Source organism: Eptesicus fuscus, chromosome 6 (genome assembly GCF_027574615.1).
Source record: "Eptesicus fuscus isolate TK198812 chromosome 6, DD_ASM_mEF_20220401, whole genome shotgun sequence".
Classification (NCBI taxonomy): Eukaryota; Metazoa; Chordata; class Mammalia; order Chiroptera; family Vespertilionidae; genus Eptesicus; species Eptesicus fuscus.
This window is the reverse complement of record NC_072478.1, coordinates 2,425,906-2,443,931: the sequence shown is the minus strand read 5'-3', so window position 1 is coordinate 2,443,931 and position 18,026 is coordinate 2,425,906. Positions and strand designations below refer to the sequence as shown.

The following is an 18,026-nucleotide window of genomic DNA, read 5'->3' as shown; positions in this document are numbered from 1 at the left end:
TCTATGTCTCTCTCTTTTGTCCCTCCTTTCCTCTCTCCTTCTCTCCCTTCCACTCTCTCTAAAAATCAACGGGAAAAATATCCTCGGGTGAGGATTAACAACAAAAAAATAATAAATAAAAAAAGAAGGAGCTTATTGGAGTAGGAGACCACAGATGGAATGAAGTCAGTAAATTATGTAGTTACAAGGTTATAAGTGATATAGTAAAAAATAGGTCAGGTAGCAGGAACCAGCAGTGCAGGGGAGTGGGGAAGGGTGAATTTTCAAACGGGTCGCTGGTGTTGGACTTTTAAAACGATGACATTTGAGCAAAGAGCCAGGTAAATTGCAGGAGTTAGCGACGTGCACATCTGTGGGAGCGGCAGGATGCCAGCCCACCTGTTGCAGACAGAGAGCGGGTGAGCCAAGGCCCTCAAGTCCAGGGACATCAGAGCCTTGAGCTCCGGCTGAAGGATTGGTAACCGGAGACGCCTGGGCCTCAGCCGTGGTCTGTCCTCGCCCCACCGGACGAACCGCCTCCCTCCCGTCTGTGGTGGTGGCCTCTGGGCTACTCCTCGCGGACCTTCAGAGTCTGTGAGGTCAGAGGGCTGCGGACCCAGAGGCCTGTTCCTGGGGTTTCTGCCGAGCCCCTTTTCTTTTTTTTTTTTATTATTCCTTAAATACATCCATTTATTCCCTTTCTACTTCCACAATACTACATTGAGGTCCTCCCCATATTCATCCAATTCTTAATCTTATTTTCAGTATATAAGCTCAGCCCCTACAGATTCTGCCCCAATCCTCTTGCTGGGTGTGTGGTGTTTGTATTTTTTTTGGTTTATCTATTGATTCTGTGGTGTCTTACTCCTGTGTGTGTGTGTGTGTGTGTGTGTGTGTGTAATATATATATATATATATATATATATATATATATATATATATATATCCTATCTAATAATAGAGTAGTATGCAAATTAACCGTACCTCCGCGACAAAAATGGCGGCCCCCATAGCCACAAGATGGCGGCGACCAGTACGCTCAGCCCCGCCGGAGTTCCCCAGTCCCAGGGAGGACTGCCGCTGAGAGCCGGGCAGCTCGGGGTGTCCGGCTGGGAGGCGTCCGCGCCCCCACGCCACCAACCCCGCCTGGAGGCCGCCCGGGGTGTCTGGATGGGAGGCGTCCGCGCCCCCACGCCGCCATCGCCGCCCGGAGGCCGCCCGGGGTGTCCGGATGGGAGGCGTCCGCGCCCCCACGCCGCCATCGCCGCCCGGAGGCCGCCCGGGGTGTCCGGATGGGAGGCGTCCGCGCCCCCACGCCGCCATCGCCGCCCGGAGGCCGCCCGGGGTGTCCGGATGGGAGGCGTCCGCGCCCCCACGCCGCCATCGCCGCCCGGAGGCCGCCCGGGGTGTCCGGATGGGAGGCGTCCGCGCCCCCACGCCGCCATCGCCTCCGGGAGGCCGCCCGGGGTGTCCGGATGGGAGGCGCCCAGGACCCCACGCCGCCATCCCCTCCCGGAGGCAGCCCGGGGTGTCCGGCTGGGAGGCGCCCAGGACCCCACACTGCCATCCCCTCCCAGAGGCAGCACGGGGTGTCTGGATAGGAGGGGCCCAGGACCCCACACCGCCATCCCCTCCCAGAGGCAGCCCGGGGTGTCTGGATAGGAGGGGCCCAGGACCCCACGCCGCCATCCCCTCCCGGAGGCAGCCCGGGGTGTCCGGATAGGAGGCGCCCAGGACCCCACACTGCCATCCCCTCCCAGAGGCAGCACGGGGTGTCTGGCTGGGAGGCGCCCAGGACCCCACACTGCCATCCCCTCCCAGAGGCAGCACGGGGTGTCTGGATAGGAGGGGCCCAGGACCCCACACTGCCATCCCCTCCCGGAGGCAGCCCGGGGTGTCCGGATAGGAGGCGCCCAGGACCCCACACTGCCATCCCCTCCCAGAGGCAGCACGGGGTGTCTGGCTGGGAGGCGCCCAGGACCCCACACCGCCATCCCCTCCCAGAGGCAGCACGGGGTGTCCGGATGGGAGGCGCCCAGGACCCCACACTGCCATCCCCTCCCAGAGGCAGCACGGGGTGTCTGGCTGGGAGGCGCCCAGGACCCCACACTGCCATCCCCTCCCAGAGGCAGCACGGGGTGTCTGGATAGGAGGGGCCCAGGACCCCACACTGCCATCCCCTCCCGGAGGCAGCCCGGGGTGTCCGGCTGGGAGGCGCCCAGGACCCCACACCGCCATCCCCTCCTGGAGGCAGCCCGGGGTGTCCGGCTGGGAGGCGCCCAGGACCCCACGCCGCCATCCCCTCCCGGAGGCAGCCCGGGGTGTCCGGCTGGGCGGCGTCCCGACCCCACGCCTCCAATGCCTCCCATAGGCAGCCCGGGGTGTCCGGATAGGAGGCGCCCAGGACCCCACACTGCCATCCCCTCCCAGAGGCAGCACGGGGTGTCTGGCTGGGAGGCGCCCTCAACCCCACGCCGCCATCCCCTCCCGGAGGCAGCCCGGGGTGTCTGGATGGGAGGCGCCCACGACCCCACACTGCCATCCCCTCCCAGAGGCAGCACGGGGTGTCTGGATAGGAGGCACCCAGGACCCCACACTGCCATCCCCTCCCAGAGGCAGCCCAGGGTGTCTGGATGGGAGGCGTCCATGACCCCACACCACCAACGCCTCCCAGAGGCAGCCCGGGGTGTCTGGATGGGAGGTGCCCTCAACCCCACACCGCCAACCCCTCCCAGAGGCAGCCCGGGGTGTCTGGATGGGAGGCACCCACGCCCCCCAGGGAGCGAGTCAAGTACTGATGATTCTACCAAAGGAAAAGTTTAGAGAAAGAGAGGATAGAAAAGGAATAGAAGGAGAAAAGTAAGAAAGGACAAAAGATGAAACATCAAGCAAAAGAAAGAGAAGAAAAAAAGGAAGAAACAACCACAGGATATCACCTTTCCAAGTCTCATGAAATTCCTGTTTAAGGAGTTTATTTTATGATTCTTTTAGTTTGGGTTTACATTTTTACTGTTTTGTCAAGACCACAGCAGGTACACTGTCCAATATGTTTTTTTAAATAAATTTTATTGATTTTTTTACAGAGAGGAAGGGAAAAGGATAGAGGCTAGAAACATCTATGGAGAGAGAAACATCGATCAGCTGCCTCCTGCAGTATGTGCCCCCAACCAAGGTACATGCCCTTGACCAGAATCGAACCCGGGACCCTGAGTCTGCAGACCGACACTCCATCCACTGAACCAAACCAGTTAGAGCTGTCCATTATGTTAAAGAAAAAACCCTATCTAATAAAGAGAGAATATGCAGGGGAGGGCATTTGGGGGTGACCGGGCTGTCAGGGGAGAACAGTTGGAGATGATCTGGCTGGCAGGGGAGCAGTTAGGCGTCGATCAGGCTGGCAGGGGAGTGGTTAGGGCAGTGATGGCGAACCTATGACACGCGTGTCAGCACTGACACACGTAGCCATTTCTGATGACACGCGGCAGCATGCCGAGGATGAAACATTTGCTGCTCCTGAGGATGAAACATTTGCGACTAGAGTCTTGAAGTTAGTTTTTTCCTCAAAGTGACACACTACCCGAGTTATGCTCAGTTTTTTGGCGAAGTTTGACACACTAAGCTCTAAAGGTTGCCCATCACTGGGTTAGGGGGTGATCAGGCTGGCAGGCAGAAGTGGTTAGGGGCAATCAGGCAGGCAGGCGAGCAGTTGGGAGCCAGCAGTCCCAGATTGTGAAAGGGATGTCTGACTGCCTCTTTAGGCCCGATCCCTGTCGGGCCTAAAGAGGCAGTCAGACATCCCCCGAGGGGTCCCAGAGTGGAGACTGTGCAGGTTGGGCTGAGGGACACCCTCCCCCAGTGCACGAATTTCGTGCACCGGGCCTCTAGTATATATATATATATATATATATATTCAGGCCTAATCACTCCACTCTTCTCTGAACCCATCCCTTCCTTTTCAAGGGTTTTGCTCCTGTCTAAGTGTCCTCTCCATGCTGTACCTTCAGCTTCTCTATACTGAATTATTTCCAGGAATATACCAACTCACTCAGTACCTCCATTTCCCACAAATGTCCTTCTCACTATCACCAATTTGGTTTTTAACAGGAAAACTTCTAGAAAATATCTCTACTCACTATCTTGACACTATTAGCTTTAGCTTCCATCCCTACCATTTGATGAAGTTCCTCAAGCCACTCCCTCCTCAAAATACTATTTTATCTTTGCTTTCATGATACCATCCTTTTCCTATCATTCTTGAACACCTCTTTTACCTAATCGCTAATCTCTTGCTACTCAGAATGCGATCTACAGGAGCAGTGGCACAAGAGCACCTGGAAGCTTGTCAGATTTGCAGACTCAGACCCCAGACTAACTGGATCAGAATCTCCAGTGAACTCCTGGTAACTCCCAGGACATTAAAGTTACAGAATCATTGCTCTAAATGTTCACGCCCCAGAGTCCTGTGCTGTACTCTTCGTCTAGATGACCCCACCCAGGACACTGGCTTTAAATACTATATTTTCCTCCAAATCTCTCTCTCTCTCTAGCACTGATTTCCCTCCTAAATTCCAGATTCATAACTCAATAGCTTATATCTCCATTTAAATGTCTCAAATATTTCAAACTTAATATGTTGAAAACAGAAGCCCTTGCCCACGTCACTACAAAGCCCCACCAAAATAAGACAGCTAAGTTTACAGAGCCCTCTAAGTATTGCAGGTTCTATACTAAGTGCTTAACATTTATCAGTTCCTTTAGTTCTCACCCCACCACCAGGAGACAGGTACCATTATAGTTCTCATTTTAGAGAAGAGTAATTGAAACAAAGTAAGTTGCCCACAATCATACATCTCTTAAGTACACAGCCAGGATTTGAAATTAAATCATCTGATCCAGGAACATGCTCCTGTTATTCTTAATTCCATCTGCCCTTAGCGCAAAGAATTCTAAAAGTCATCTTTTAGTTCTTTATCATCCACTTCCAATCCTGTACGTTACATCTCCAAACATGGTCTTGAGTAGAAGTACTTCTCTCCATATCCACAGCTATCACCCTTGACATAGCCATCATTTTGCTCATGTGTTCATTAACCTCCTAACTGGTCTCCCTCATTCCACTCTGCCTGGTCTTCCCTCACAGCAGTGAGTTTTCTTCTTCCTTTTCTATAATCTGGAAGCTGGGTTTCCTGGGAGGGTGGGCATCTCCCTGGGCCTGCTTGCTCCGCCTTTCCCCAGGACTAGAGGCATCTTCCTCCCCCAACTTGTCCTGCTGCCACAGTTCCTCCTGCTTGTCCTCTTGTGACCTTGGCCTTGGTGGTGACTTCTGCTGCTGCTGGCTTTCCTCTGCGGGACTGGAAAGAGCATCCCTCTCCTCATCCTTCCCATCCTTCCGCAGCCGGATCAAGCCCCGGAGGTCCATTACTGGTGAATAGAGGTCCCAGGCTGGTAGGGGTGCCTTGGGGTCCCTGTAGCCCCAAAAAGAGCAGCTGCACAGGGTGAGCGGGCCCAGCGAGCACTGCACAGACCTGTCCACACGTGGGCTCACCTGCACGCCCACCTCCTTGGTACTGGCCTTGCACAGCCGCAGGCCCAGGCTGGGGTTCATCTGGGAGAGAATGGCCTTAAGCTGTGCCCTCTTGGAAGGGTCAGTGCAGTAGGCCCAGGCATTCGTGGGCACCACCAGCCCCGTCCTGGCCAGGAAAGTGGGGGCACCAGTGTTTTGCCTCCAGTCAGGCTGCTGGTGGTCAGAGAGTCCCGGCTGGCCCAAAGGCAGTGTGTTCCCATAGTGTGCTCCCTGGTACAGGCCCTGGGGAACTCGGACAAAGCGCTCCATCTGCTGTCCAGGCTTAGTGCAATATATCCTGGTATAGTTTGCTTATGTCCTTATTCTGCCTTCCACCTTCATCTGCCCCTTCTTTCTCCTGGTCAAGTTCCCGAGCCCCTTTTCTAAGTTCTGTGCCGATGCCTGCGGTGGGAGCTTGGCCTTTGGAACTTAAGCTACTGGCACCTCCTGTGCCGTGGCTCTCCCACCCTCGGTCCCAGGGGCCCTCTCCGTTTAAAAGGGTTACGAGGACCCTCCAGGGGTGTGCTCATAGGGGGATGCTGTCAGTGCGCACTGCATTAGACATCGAAACCGAGGCATTAAAAGATTAAGTGATGTGCAAGTAATAAGAGCAAACCCATAACAACTGTACTTTTAATGAAAAATAACTGTTTTCCAGAACAAATTAGTGAGAAGGGTGGCGTCGTGTTACCTTTCTGCCAGTCTCATTAACGTCTGGCTGAAGAGAAGACAGCTGAGTCTGATTTCTATTTTCCATTCAGTCTGTTTTGATGAGTTGTCTTTGTTGAAGTGTATAAAGGACATGTGGCCCCACACAGATATGCACTTGGGAAGGGGAGGTGTATCTGTGACCTTCAGATAGCCGTGACCTTTCAGATAGGCGTGCTGTTCTCCTTGGATACTACACGACACCGCGACGCGGGGTATCTCCCGAGAGGAAGTCTGTGGTGTGGGTCCGAGGCCAGGCCAATGAACGTTGCATATTCTGCTCCCGTAAAAGCTGTGCGTCCCTCTCGCCCCAAGAAGGGACCGTTCCACATTAGAGTGGTGGTACTCGGTGCAGCTATTGGGTCCTTTGGAGAATGTGGGCCCACTGAGCGACGCGGTGCTCCCCACGCTGACACATTTCACCCTGTAAAGGTGAGTCCTCCGTGTCCCCGTCGCCGTCCATCTCCTCAGAGAGAGCATCCAGTGCCAGTCAGCTGCTAGGCTCCTGGGAGCGGGTGCGAGTCCGCAGAATTCTCATGTGACCTCGAACGCTCACCTTTCACTTTGGCCATAAATACTGCCCATTGTTTGTCTCAGCGTGACACGCGCACTTGGTTCATTTTCCAAAAACGCCTGGCAGTTCCTCAAGTCTGAGTGACCAAGGTTCTCTGCCAGTCCCTCTTTCAGCTGAACCGTCTCCAGAAAGGGTGCGATGACGTCATAAAAGCCGGGGCATGGACGGCTGGCGTACTAAACAACAGCACCGCTGAAGTCGGGGAGATGAGTTCCAGATGGAGAGCTCGGGGGGCACCCAGCAGGGGGGGGACCCGAGAGTGTCTGATGTCCCGGACGGGCAGGGAGCGGAGGAGAGAAGAGAAGTCGGTGGGAAATGTGGCTAAATGTCCAACTCCCACCCCTCTTCCCGCAGTGTTAATACCAGAGACACCAGCGAACACGTGGGAAGCTCGGAGCCCGTGGGGGCCGCAGGGCGTCTGGGGAGGAAGCGCCCTCCGGTCCCGGGTCTGGGCGCCCAGCCGGGTTCCCTCTCCTCCCAGGCCCCGCGGAGGAGATCTGACCAAGTGACAGTGTTAAAGCAACGTCCGCATGTCGCCCTCGGCAGTTCCCACATCTGTCCGTTCCCAATCCCCGCGGCCGCCTCCCGCCTCCCCGTCTGTCCCCGACACAGCCCGGCTGAGGGGCTCCCGAACCACGGGGCCCAGACGCTCCCTTTTCGCATCACCGTTCGTTGTTGCGCCTGTGAGCGCCATGCTCCTGTCGGAAGCAATGCCAGGTTGGTTTGTTGTTAATTTTAAAAAACTCAGAGGGAAATAATGTTTCCAGTCACTTCATTCAGCGTGAATGACAAGAACCGTGCAGCCATACACACTGAGCCGCCCCTTCGCTTCCTCCCGCGGGATTGCGTGTACCAGCAACACGGGAGGAAGTCTGTCCAAAGCTGGTTTCACATCACATGCTCTCTCACTCCTTCCCGTGTGTCCTCAGGTCACGCTCAGATACCGCGGCAGCCAGTGGGGGTAGGACGCGGGCAGTGTGCGTGTCCTGGGAATGCCACGCTGCCTCCCGGACACGGAGCGGCCGGAGTCCTCGCCCGGGTTTCCCGCTCCAGGTGGCCCGGTCCCTGCGCTGTGAGTGAGGACACTGTGGTGTGCGCCCCTCCTTTTTTCATTACACAAGCATGTGTTTAACCTCTACCTGAAAGCCTGAGCTGGTCAGCTGGCCCAGTTCACCTGGACCAAATCATGCCCTTGGCAGTTGTTTTCAGAAGTTTAAATGCACATCTCGTCATTAGAATATCAGTTTATCAGTTTTCTATTCTTGTTTCCTCTCTTTATCAGCAGCAATGTCCAGTGAAAACATGCTGCACGTGGCTGCTGGGCCCAGCCTCACGTTTGCCCCTGGGCCAGGTTTCCTAGGGGGACGGGAGGGAGGCAGCAGGCGGCCTGGCGGCCCTTCCCCCACGTTGTCCAAATGACTCTGCTCTTGCTCTTACAGCCAAGGTCTTCAAAGCTGACCTTCTGCCAGTTCTGTCTGCTGATAGCGTGTTCGTTTAAAAATTTGTGTATTATTTGGGCACATACAACTTTAAGAGACATTCCTATGTAATAAAAGCCTAATATGCAAATCAACCGAATGGTGAAACTACCTGTGGAACAACCAGTCACTATGGTGTGCACTGACCACCAGGGGGCAGACGCTCAGCCCAGGAGCTGCCCCCAGCTCACAGGCCCCAGGCCAGCCAAGGCTGGTCCCAGCGGAGGTCCCCCCAATTGCCCCACCAGTCGCCCTGCAGAGGGAGGTGACTGGAGGTGGTGGGGGTGGGGGCGGGGCTGGCGAGTGGGCGGTACCAGGCCAGCCAAGGCGGATGCCAGTGGGCCCCCCTCTCCCCTCCCGATAGCCCTGCCAGGCGCCCCACAAATCAGCTCTGATCTATGGCCAGGCCTAGGGACCTACCAATGCACGAATTTCGTGCACCAGGTCTCTAGTTTGTTCATAACTATCATGTAATTTGAAAAATTTATAGAAAGTGGAAGGAGCTCAAAAATTAGTTTCTAATTAGTGAATAATAACAGTTTCACACATAACATCAATAAAATGTGTGGGCTATAGCTTTGCCTTGCACATGTATGTTTTTTCTAGTCATACTTTTGATAACATTTTATAAAAGCTTTCATAACCGCGGCAGGGAATTTATTTACTACTTAAATTTTTTATCGGGAGTGCACATTTTAAAGATGAAGTAAAGATAAGCCCAGGAAAACATGTATGACATTCTTTTCTTTCTTGAATACGTTGCTACTCATACAGTCATTTAGAATGTAAGTGTTAGTATATGTTATAACTGCGCCTGGCTCCTCTTGGAACTTCATCTAATGTGGTTATGACCCAACATGCACTGTGTTCCATTGCCCTCCACCCTCAGCCCCAGCGCTGGCTGAGGAGGACTCGGTCAGTCCCCGTGGCCTGCTGCCCGCTGTTCTGGAGGCGTCGGTGAGTGCTAGCTACACCCGCGGGCGCTGCAGCAGTACCCCCGCCTCGCCATAGAGGAGTTAGATGTTACACAAACGCACCAGACTCTGTTTGGAAATTAACTTATTTTCTGTAGCGTCGCCTTTGGGATGCAGGCGAAGCTCGCTCATCATTTTCCCTCTGATCTCGCACACGCGGTAACTCACGCCTCTGCCTAAGCACTTGGCGGGTCTATATCTCGGCAGGCATCTTTCACGGGGCCCGGCCTGCGCCATTTTAGGCGACGCGGTGAGCTCATCTTGCTTGTTGTGCTGCAGGACACTTTCTAGAACCCGAGAGCAGGAAGCACCGCACCGGCGGACAGCGGCCTCACACCCAGACACGGCCCTCGCTGACGGAGGAAAGGAGCGTGGGGACCGGGAGGCTCGGGTGGGTTTGATGCTCCTGCCGGGGCTGCCGTCACCCGCTCAGCGGCTCAGCGGGCTCAGCGGGCTCAGGGGTGGGTGAGGGGGAAGGCGCGGCCCAGGCGTGACAGGTGCTTCTTTCTCATCACCAGCACGGGGGACTGCGTTCCATCTCCCCCCTGAAGAGGTACGTATTTAACAGCCTTTCCGTAGCTTCCGGAAGCTTCGGGAAGGTTCCCGGGCCCGGGGCCCCGGCGCTACCGGGCCTTCTGCAGCTCTTGGCGCAGCCAGGCCGGCAGGGGCTGCCCGCGCCGGTGCAGCAGCCGGGAGAGCTCTGCGTTGTGGTCTCGGTAGTAGCCGGACAGGAGGGCTCTGCTCTGGGGGGGACGGGGAGGGGGGGAGGAGCGCATTCTGTTTTAGTTTATTACAGCAAACGTCACCCACTCGAGACGCACCCCTGCGCCCCGCCGCCAGGCCGCAGCGAGCCCCTGCACTATCATTTAGCACAAGATGGACAAGGGGCCGGCTCTTCAGCACCCCGCCCGCCCCCCGCACACGCACACGCCTCTCACGCGGGAAGAGTTTCCCTAGAAAACGCGTGGTCTGTTGGATTGCGTGGAATTAAATGTTAAAATCACCAGCCTGAGCGGCTGGAAACACAACGTAACGGCGGGCGGTGTACAGCTTTGCTCCATGAGCGTCATCCCACGCTCGGAGGGAGTTGGCTTGGCCAGTCGGTGCTCTCGCAGCCTCGCAGCCTCGCGGTCAGCGCTGGCTCATTCGCACCTGGAGCCCTCAGAGGTCCTTTAGGGCCGCTACGGACACGGACCGGAAACGCAGCGGCGGACAGGCAACGCCGGGCCTGGCGTGCGGACGGCGCCCCGAGGACGGAGAAGAAGCCTCGCGAGCCCCGGGCTTCCCGCAGAACAAGGTCTCCTCCCGGAAACGGTCAGAAACGGGAGGCCGCGCCCTGGCCTTCGGCGGGTCCGCCGCCCGCAGGGCCGGGCAGCGATGGTGTTTTTGCTTCTGCGCCTGCGCCCGGTACTGTGCTGAGAGTGTTAGTGGAGTTCAGCCTTTTAAAAGGTCCCATTGAATTCGCCACGGGCTTCCCTTTAAAGGCACATGTGGTGCTGTAATGTGCTGGTAATTCAGGGGGGGTGGCAGGAGCCGTGAGCCCTGACACTGCACTGAGTGTGCCCATTCTGAGCCTCCCCGTGGTGAGCCAGAGCCCGTCCTGGGTGTGGCTGTGTGTCCGTCCGTCTCCTCTGCCTGGTGCTGGGCTGTCCCCGCCCATCGGCCCGCCGGCACGCTCAGGCCACCGGTGGTGGAGAGACCTGTGTCCCCCCGGGAGGCTGCCGGTCTGCCCTCCGCTCCAGCCAGCCCCGGAGGCCAGGGAGCGGCTGGGCTTGGGGACAGGGAGTGTCCGAGGGTCCCTGTGTTCTCTCTAGGCGGCTCCCTCCACAGTGTGCCCTTTGCGCCTGGAGCCCTGCGTGCAGGTGGCTGCTGCTACCCCCGCAGGAACCGCTGGTCCCACATCCTGGCCCTTCAGCACGGAGACTCCAGGCTCCGTCTCCTCTCCGTCCCCAGAGCTTGGCTTGAGCCTCCTCTCTGAGGGTCAGTCGGCCAGCTGTTTACTGGCCTGTGGGCAGCGTCTTCACACTGGCCCGGGCGTCCGAGGCCTAGTAACACTCGGAGCCTAGTGCACTGGTGACGGCTGTTACCAGCCACGCGAACGGCTGTGGAGGGACTTGGTGAGAAAAGAAACCTTTTGGTCCTATTTTCAACGTCCCGCTGATACGTCCCGCCTTGGATTCAGTTCACATTTCTCCTGCTAACGTTTCTTTTGGGGACGGGATGCTGCCTTCTTTGTTCGGATTCGGATGGGAGTCCCGTTGTTCTCCATTCCTGCCCGACAGGACCTGCCGCTGGGGCACCAAACAGGCCCCTGGTGCGTGAGCGCGAGCGTCCCCGTGGCGTTAGAGGCTGAGCTGCATCTCAGCCGCCGGCTAAGCGGCCGCACGCGCCCTCTTCGGGATCTTGCTCGCTGAGGGGCACTGTACCCTCTCCTCACCTCGGGGTCCATGGGGGGGGGGGGTACTTCCTGCCCTCGCTCTGTCCCGGCATTTTGTTTTTCCTTCTTCCAGTAGCGGGCACCAGAATCCTTTATGAGAATCAAACCTAAAAAAAGACGAAAGGAAAAAAAGTATTTCAAGCCCGGTGTGTCTGTAATGACCCCACACAGGAATATTTTTGTTTGGGTGTTAATCTGTAACCAGGGAAACTGGCATCACTTTGATGGCATCCATGTGCACCCAGTCCTTTGGCAGAATTCCCAGTCCGTCTGTCATCTCTGTGCGCCGGCCGGACCCCGAGAGAAAGGTTGTCAGCCGACGGCCTCCTATTAATGGAAATTAACAGGCCTCCCTCCCTCCCCTGTGCGGGAAAGGGCTCATACGTCCCAGCCCACTCTCGCCCTTAGCAGGTCTCCAGCCCTGGGACGGACCCAGCCCCTGTGCCACATCCTGGGCTCGGAGAAGAGGAAGGGTTTGGGTGCGGCACGGAGTCATTAGCTTTAGGGTCCTCCAGCGAGAATCCATTTAATTTTGTTCCAGAGCTACTTTCTTATTTTGCCATGAGCTCTGTATTAAAGTAACAGCACCTATACATTTGAATTTCCATGCCATAATTTCAAAAAAATATATTTTTTTTATTGATTTCACAGAGGAAGGGAGAGGGAGAGAGAGATAGAAACATTGATGATGAGGGAGAATCCTGCACGCCCCCTACTGGAGATTGAGCCTGCAACCCGGGGGGGGGGGGGGGCGTGCGGGGGGGGGGCGTGCGGCGGGGGGGGGGGGGACGTGCGGCGGGGGGGGCCCGGCGCCCTCCAGCCCTGCCCCCGATCCTCCCGCTTTGCCCCTCGTGCCCGCTGCCTCACGGAGACGGCCGCGAAGGGCCCGCGCGCCCCTTGTGGAGCTGTGAGCACACAGTCCTCCCGGTGGGAGTGGTTCTGATTTTGAAACGTCACAGCCACTCGGCAAGCACAGTCATCGTAGGAAACGGAACGGACGCTCTCCTTCTCCCCCCTCAGCACCCCGGCTCCGTCCCGGGCCCCTGAGCCCACAGGCTGCAGCTGCTGTGGCCACTGCTTTTCCTGCCAGGACAGTCTTCATGCAGCACCGGTGCGTCCCCACCCTCTGGACGGCCGGGTGGCTCCTGGCGTGGGACCTGGGCGTGGGACCTGGGCATGGGAGCTGGGCGTGGGAGCTGGGCGTGGGACCTGGGCGTGGGAGCTGGGAGTGGGAGCCCGGGGGTGGGAGCTGGGAGTGGGAGCTGGGCGTGGGACCTGGGCGTGGGAGCTGGGCGTGGGACCTGGGAGTGGGAGCTGGGCGTGGGAGCTGGGCGTGGGAGCTGGGCGTGGGAGCTGGGCGTGGGACCTGGGCGTGGGAGCTGGGCGTGGGAGCTGGGCGTGGGAGCTGGGCGTGGGACCTGGGCGTGGGAGCTGGGCGTGGGAGCTGGGCGTGGGACCTGGGAGTGGGAGCTGGGCGTGGGACCTGGGCGTGGGACCTGGGCGTGGGAGCTGGGCGTGGGAGCTGGGCGTGGGAGCTGGGCGTGGGACCTGGGCGTGGGAGCTGGGCGTGGGAGCTGGGCGTGGGAGCTGGGCGTGGGAGCTGGGCGGAAGTGAGGTTCGGCCACGTGGAAGTCCTGCAGGTTGAAGGGCCCTTGCTTCCTCACTCGGTTAAGCCCCACCCACCAACAGAGCAAACACAATCTGTTCAGCCCGGCCTTCGGGCCCGGGGTCCATTCTGGATGGTTTCTCCGTCAGCCAGTACCAAAAATCCGTACGGTTCCGGGGCATTCCTGCTCACAAACGGGTTCCCTGGCAGAGAAGCGGACATCAGGTTCGGCCGTCTAACTAACTAGTGTTTCTAAGCGTGAGCACTCCCGCCGAGGCCAGAACTGCGGATGCACCTCGTCATGGGGAAATTAGAAGTTTATTCCATGCTAAGCATTCTCTCCCCTGCCTTCTCTCAAATGGTCAGTCAGCTTTAAAACACTAGGCCGGTGTGGCTCAGTGGTTGAGTGTCGACCTATGAATCAGGAGGTCACGGTTCAATTCCCGGTCAGGGCACATGCCCGAGTTGTGAGCTCGATCCCCAGTGAGGGGTGTGCAGGAGGCAGCCGATCCGTGATTCTCTCTCATCATTGATGTTTCACTCTCTCTTCCTCTCTGACATCAATAAAAACGTATATATTTAAAACAAACCAAAAACACTAGATAACAGAAACTGTGAAAGCTAAATGTCAGTGTATCGTTCCTATTCACAATTTAGGGGTGCAGGTTCTGTCGGACAAGAGCTGTGGTGTTCATTCACTTAATGGGATGAGAAAGTCCCCGTTTATATTGTTTAAAGTCTATCCTGCTCATTTCAGACCACACCCACATTTGTTAATGAATCAGATTTCTTTTACCCTTTCAGTCCGTCATTTGAAGTCCACAATGACTGTGCAGGGCTTTTAAAGGCACCTCACACCACCAATGTGCTATGACATTTGGAAATATTGACCACTTTCTTTAGGGACCATGGAAAGGGATAAGTAATATTCTTGACGATAGGAACTTATCGCCATGGTTTGGAATTGGAGTTTTTTGTGTTGAAGAGAATCGTTTATAGACTCTTACACAGGGGTCCTCTTTCGCGCCAAGACCATCTGCAGGAACCTTGGACGGACGCGGTTTCATTCGTGTATCTGCTCTGTGGCTGGTTGAGAATTCACATCTGTCTGCGCCTCCCTGCACTTAAGTGAATTTTTCCTAAGATCCAAAGAGCTAGCTTCCCTGTCAGCGGTAGGAACAACATGCTGCAGTACTGACACTCCTGAGACCAGGGGTTTGCCCCGTCACCCCAGCATGCCGAGCCCCACAGACAGGGCTCAGTCCCGCTGCTCTCGCTGGAGGGGCCCTGCAGCCAGTGGGGTGTGCTGTGCACAGGCGTGTCGGCCAATGATGACCACAAAAACAACAGGAAGCTGAGCGGCTGGATGTGATCTCTGCGGGGGAGAGCTGGGCAGCCCCGCTCTCCCGGGACCACAGCCCAACCTGCTACGTCACCCCGTCACCCCGAGCCCACGGGCTGGAGAGCTGTGACGGCTAATCCCGCCAGGTGCACAGGTGCAGGGAGCCTGGACTCTGCATTCAGCACCAGCTTCCACCCCTTCTCTCCTGCTCCCACTCCCTTCCCTTGGCAGTGGGGGCGATGACACGCTCACTGCGAGCTGATGGCGAGGGCAGACACGCGGCAGCTGGCGAAGGGACAGACACACAGTGGCAGGTGGAGGGACAGACAGACACGGGGTGTTAGAGGGTGGGAATTTTTGAGCATGCTTCCAGAGAGGCCGTGGACTGTGCCCCAGATAGAGCTGTCAGAGCTGACACCAGGCCAGGCCTTGAGATATGGTCTCATGGCCCCTTCCCAGCACGTAGCCTTCTTTCATAGAACACTGTCAGCTTTCTGAAGAACAGGATGACCCTGTGAATAACATGGTCGTCATTGGCATGATCCTGACGTTACTTAGGAAAAACTGTTTTGTCTTGGGTTACTTGTTCTGCAAAAACAGGATGTGGTTAATGTGCTTAAAAGTGGTCCTACACAAAGGGTCGCTGCTGCTCTCTGGTCTCCCTGCGTGGAGAATGGCAGAGCAGTCGCCGGCCGGCTATTAAAGGCTCCCTAAATTTTAATTTGGTCTGGGCTCCCGTGGTCGTTTACTCGCCTGCGCTCCACAACAGGGGCAGCGGGCCGAGGGCAGAGGGACAGACACGCGGTGGCCGGCGGAGGCCGCCCATAGGAGGACAGGGCATGTTTCTCTCCTTCTCGGGAGGTACAGGCTGCTGTGTGGCCACTGCAGAGCCGAGATAAGCAACTTGAGTAGAAAATGCAGAAGGAAAGGCTTGCTCCTCGGGGACACTTGGGGAGACAGGAGCAGGAGGGCTGGAGTTCTAACTGCAAACTGAAGGCCCGAGGCTCCCTTTGTGGTCCCGCTGGGTGCTGAGGGCTCCTACAGGCGTCCGTGCTGTCCATGGGGGCTGACCCGAGCCCTGGAGGCACGGACAGTGCTCTCCGTGGAGAAGCCACAGGGCGGCAGGCGCATTGAACCCTCGGGGCAGGAAGCCACCTGCTCCCTGACCTTTGGAACAGAGCGCCCCTCCCACGTGTCTCCATGGGACTCCTGCGGGATGTAAGCCTGCGGGTGCTTCCTGCTGAAAGGGACAGGGCCTGCCTGCCACTGTCTAAACCAGGCGTCCTCAAACTACGGCCCGCGGGCCACATGCGGGTGTTTTTGCCGTTTTGTTTTTTTATTTCAAAATAAGATATGTGCAGTGTGCATAGGAATTTGTTCATAGTTTTTTTTTAAACTATAGTCCGGCCCTCCAACTGTCTGAGGGACAGTGAACTGGCCCCCTGTTTAAAAAGTTTGAGGACCCCTGGAACTGCCGTGGGAGGAGGGGCGCCGTGGGAGGAGGGGCATCATGGGAGGAGGGGCGCGGTGGAGAGAGAACATAGGCCAGTGATGGGCAACCTTTTGAGCTTGGTGTGTCAAACTTCGCCAAAAAACTGAGCATAACTCAGGTAGTGTGTCACTTTGAGGAAAAAACATTATTTCGCAAATGTTTCATCCTCAGGAGCAGCAAATGTTTCATCCTTGGCATGCGGCCGCCTTAGCGGCCACGTGTCATCAGAAATGGCTACGTGTGGCCGAAACCGGTTTGGCTCGTGGATAGAGCGTCGGCCTGCGGACTCAAGGGTCCCAGGTTCGATTCCAGTCAAGGGCATGTACCTTGGTTGCGGGCACATCCCCAGTAGGGGGTGTGCAGGAGGCAGCTGACCGATGTTTCTCTCTCATCGATATTTCTAACTCTCTATCCCTCTCTCTTCCTCTCTGTAAAAAATCAATAAAATATAAAAAATAAAAAATAAAAATAAATGGCTACATGTGTCAGTGCTGACACGCGTGTCAGGTTCGCCATCACTGACATAGGCAGATGTTTAGACCTGAGTTTTAGATGATAAATGCAGTGGAAGAATCCTATTAGTCTTTCTGGTTTCTTTAAGGTGCAGTCTATGACTCTACGATTAAAAACATGTGTTTGTGTGCCCGGCTGGCATGAGTCGGTGGTTGAGCGTCAACCTATGAACAGGAGGTCACGGTTTGATTCCGGTCAGGGCACATGCCGGGGCTGCAGGCTTGACCCCCAATAGGGGGCATGAGGAGGCAACAGTGATTCTCTCTCATCACTGATGTCTCTCTCTCCCTCTCCCTTCTGTGAAATCAATGAGGATGCATTTAAAAACACATATCTGTGTTACTGTGAGCGTCAGGTCATGGCCCATCCCACTCGGTCTCTCTGAGCTGCTCCAGGCGTGAGACATGGGAACAGACGTGACCCTCGTTGTGGACACGGGGAGAGGCAGGTCTGACCTGGCACGCTCAGTGAGGCCCCCCGTCAGGACTGAGGGGCTGAGGGTGCACATCTAAGGAGACACCCCTCCCCCGCATTTGCACCGCCCGAGGGGATGCGCCTCCTAAATGCTGGTGCCTCCCTTGCCTCACCCAGGTCCCTGCCCAGGTGGAGTCTTTGCCCAAGGAAATCAGAGGGAACCAGCGGGGAAACCACAGCCGAGCTGTCACTGCGGAGGCCGAAGGGGAGGGGCCGAGGCGAGGACAGGGCAGGGACTGGGATTGGGGCTCTGGCTCAGCGAGCAGCGCCTCCCTCTACGGCGCCTCCCGCTGGGCTGCTCTTGTTTTCTTTTTTTAATTGTTTTCAAAGTTTTTTCTTTTCCGTTTTAAAAATTCTTCTTTTCATGGATGGGCTGCCTCCTGCACGCCCCACACTGGGGGCAGAGCCCGGGAGGAGCTGCGCATAGAAACCAGTGGAGGTGAGGGCGCCTCCGGCCATACCCCCTCCTCGCTCCCCCCGACCCCCCGGGGTCGCGTCACCCCAGACAGTGTGCACGGAGCAGCTGACCGACACTGCGCCCCAAACCAAGGCATCCTCAACCCTAGCTCTCTGCTGGAACCCCAGTCCACCCATCCGACATAAACTTAGGTTAGAGCTCCGGAGTCATTATAAAGGCGAGCGACCCCCAGGAACCTCTGGACGTCCTCCCTCAGGCGGCGGGGTGGGCTCTCAGCTGCTGCCCATCGATAATCAGCAACTAAGTCACCAAAGGAAAAGAAGGCAGACCACGCTGAGGAAGTCGGCCCCTGTGCCCGCAGCACCCTCCACGCTCACTCGGTGCGCGGGGTGCGAGGGATGTGCGGGGGGTTCTGAGCCGGCGCCCGCCTGCCCACCAATGACCTGGTCCAGGAAACAGTCCGGAATT

The 18,026-nt window shown here is 56.9% G+C and overlaps 1 protein-coding gene and 1 pseudogene across 1 annotated transcript; both read right to left on the bottom strand.

The window, feature by feature from the left end:
* Window positions 1-5,113: 5,113 nt before the first annotated feature.
* LOC129149543 (protein ZAR1-like) lies at window positions 5,114-5,812 on the bottom strand. Its single transcript, XM_054718299.1, has one exon. It carries the CDS (start codon window positions 5,810-5,812, stop codon window positions 5,114-5,116), a length of 699 nt encoding a protein of 232 aa, XP_054574274.1.
* A 4,087-nt stretch (window positions 5,813-9,899) lies between these two features.
* LOC129149542 (bifunctional heparan sulfate N-deacetylase/N-sulfotransferase 3-like) overlaps window positions 9,900-18,026 on the bottom strand; it is a 54,829-nt pseudogene continuing 46,702 nt past the window's right edge.

Coding starts and splice junctions, on each gene's coding strand:
- LOC129149543 (XM_054718299.1), bottom strand. CDS start 5,812: ATGGAGCGCTTTGTCCGAGTTCCCCAGGGCCTGTACCAGGGAGCACAC.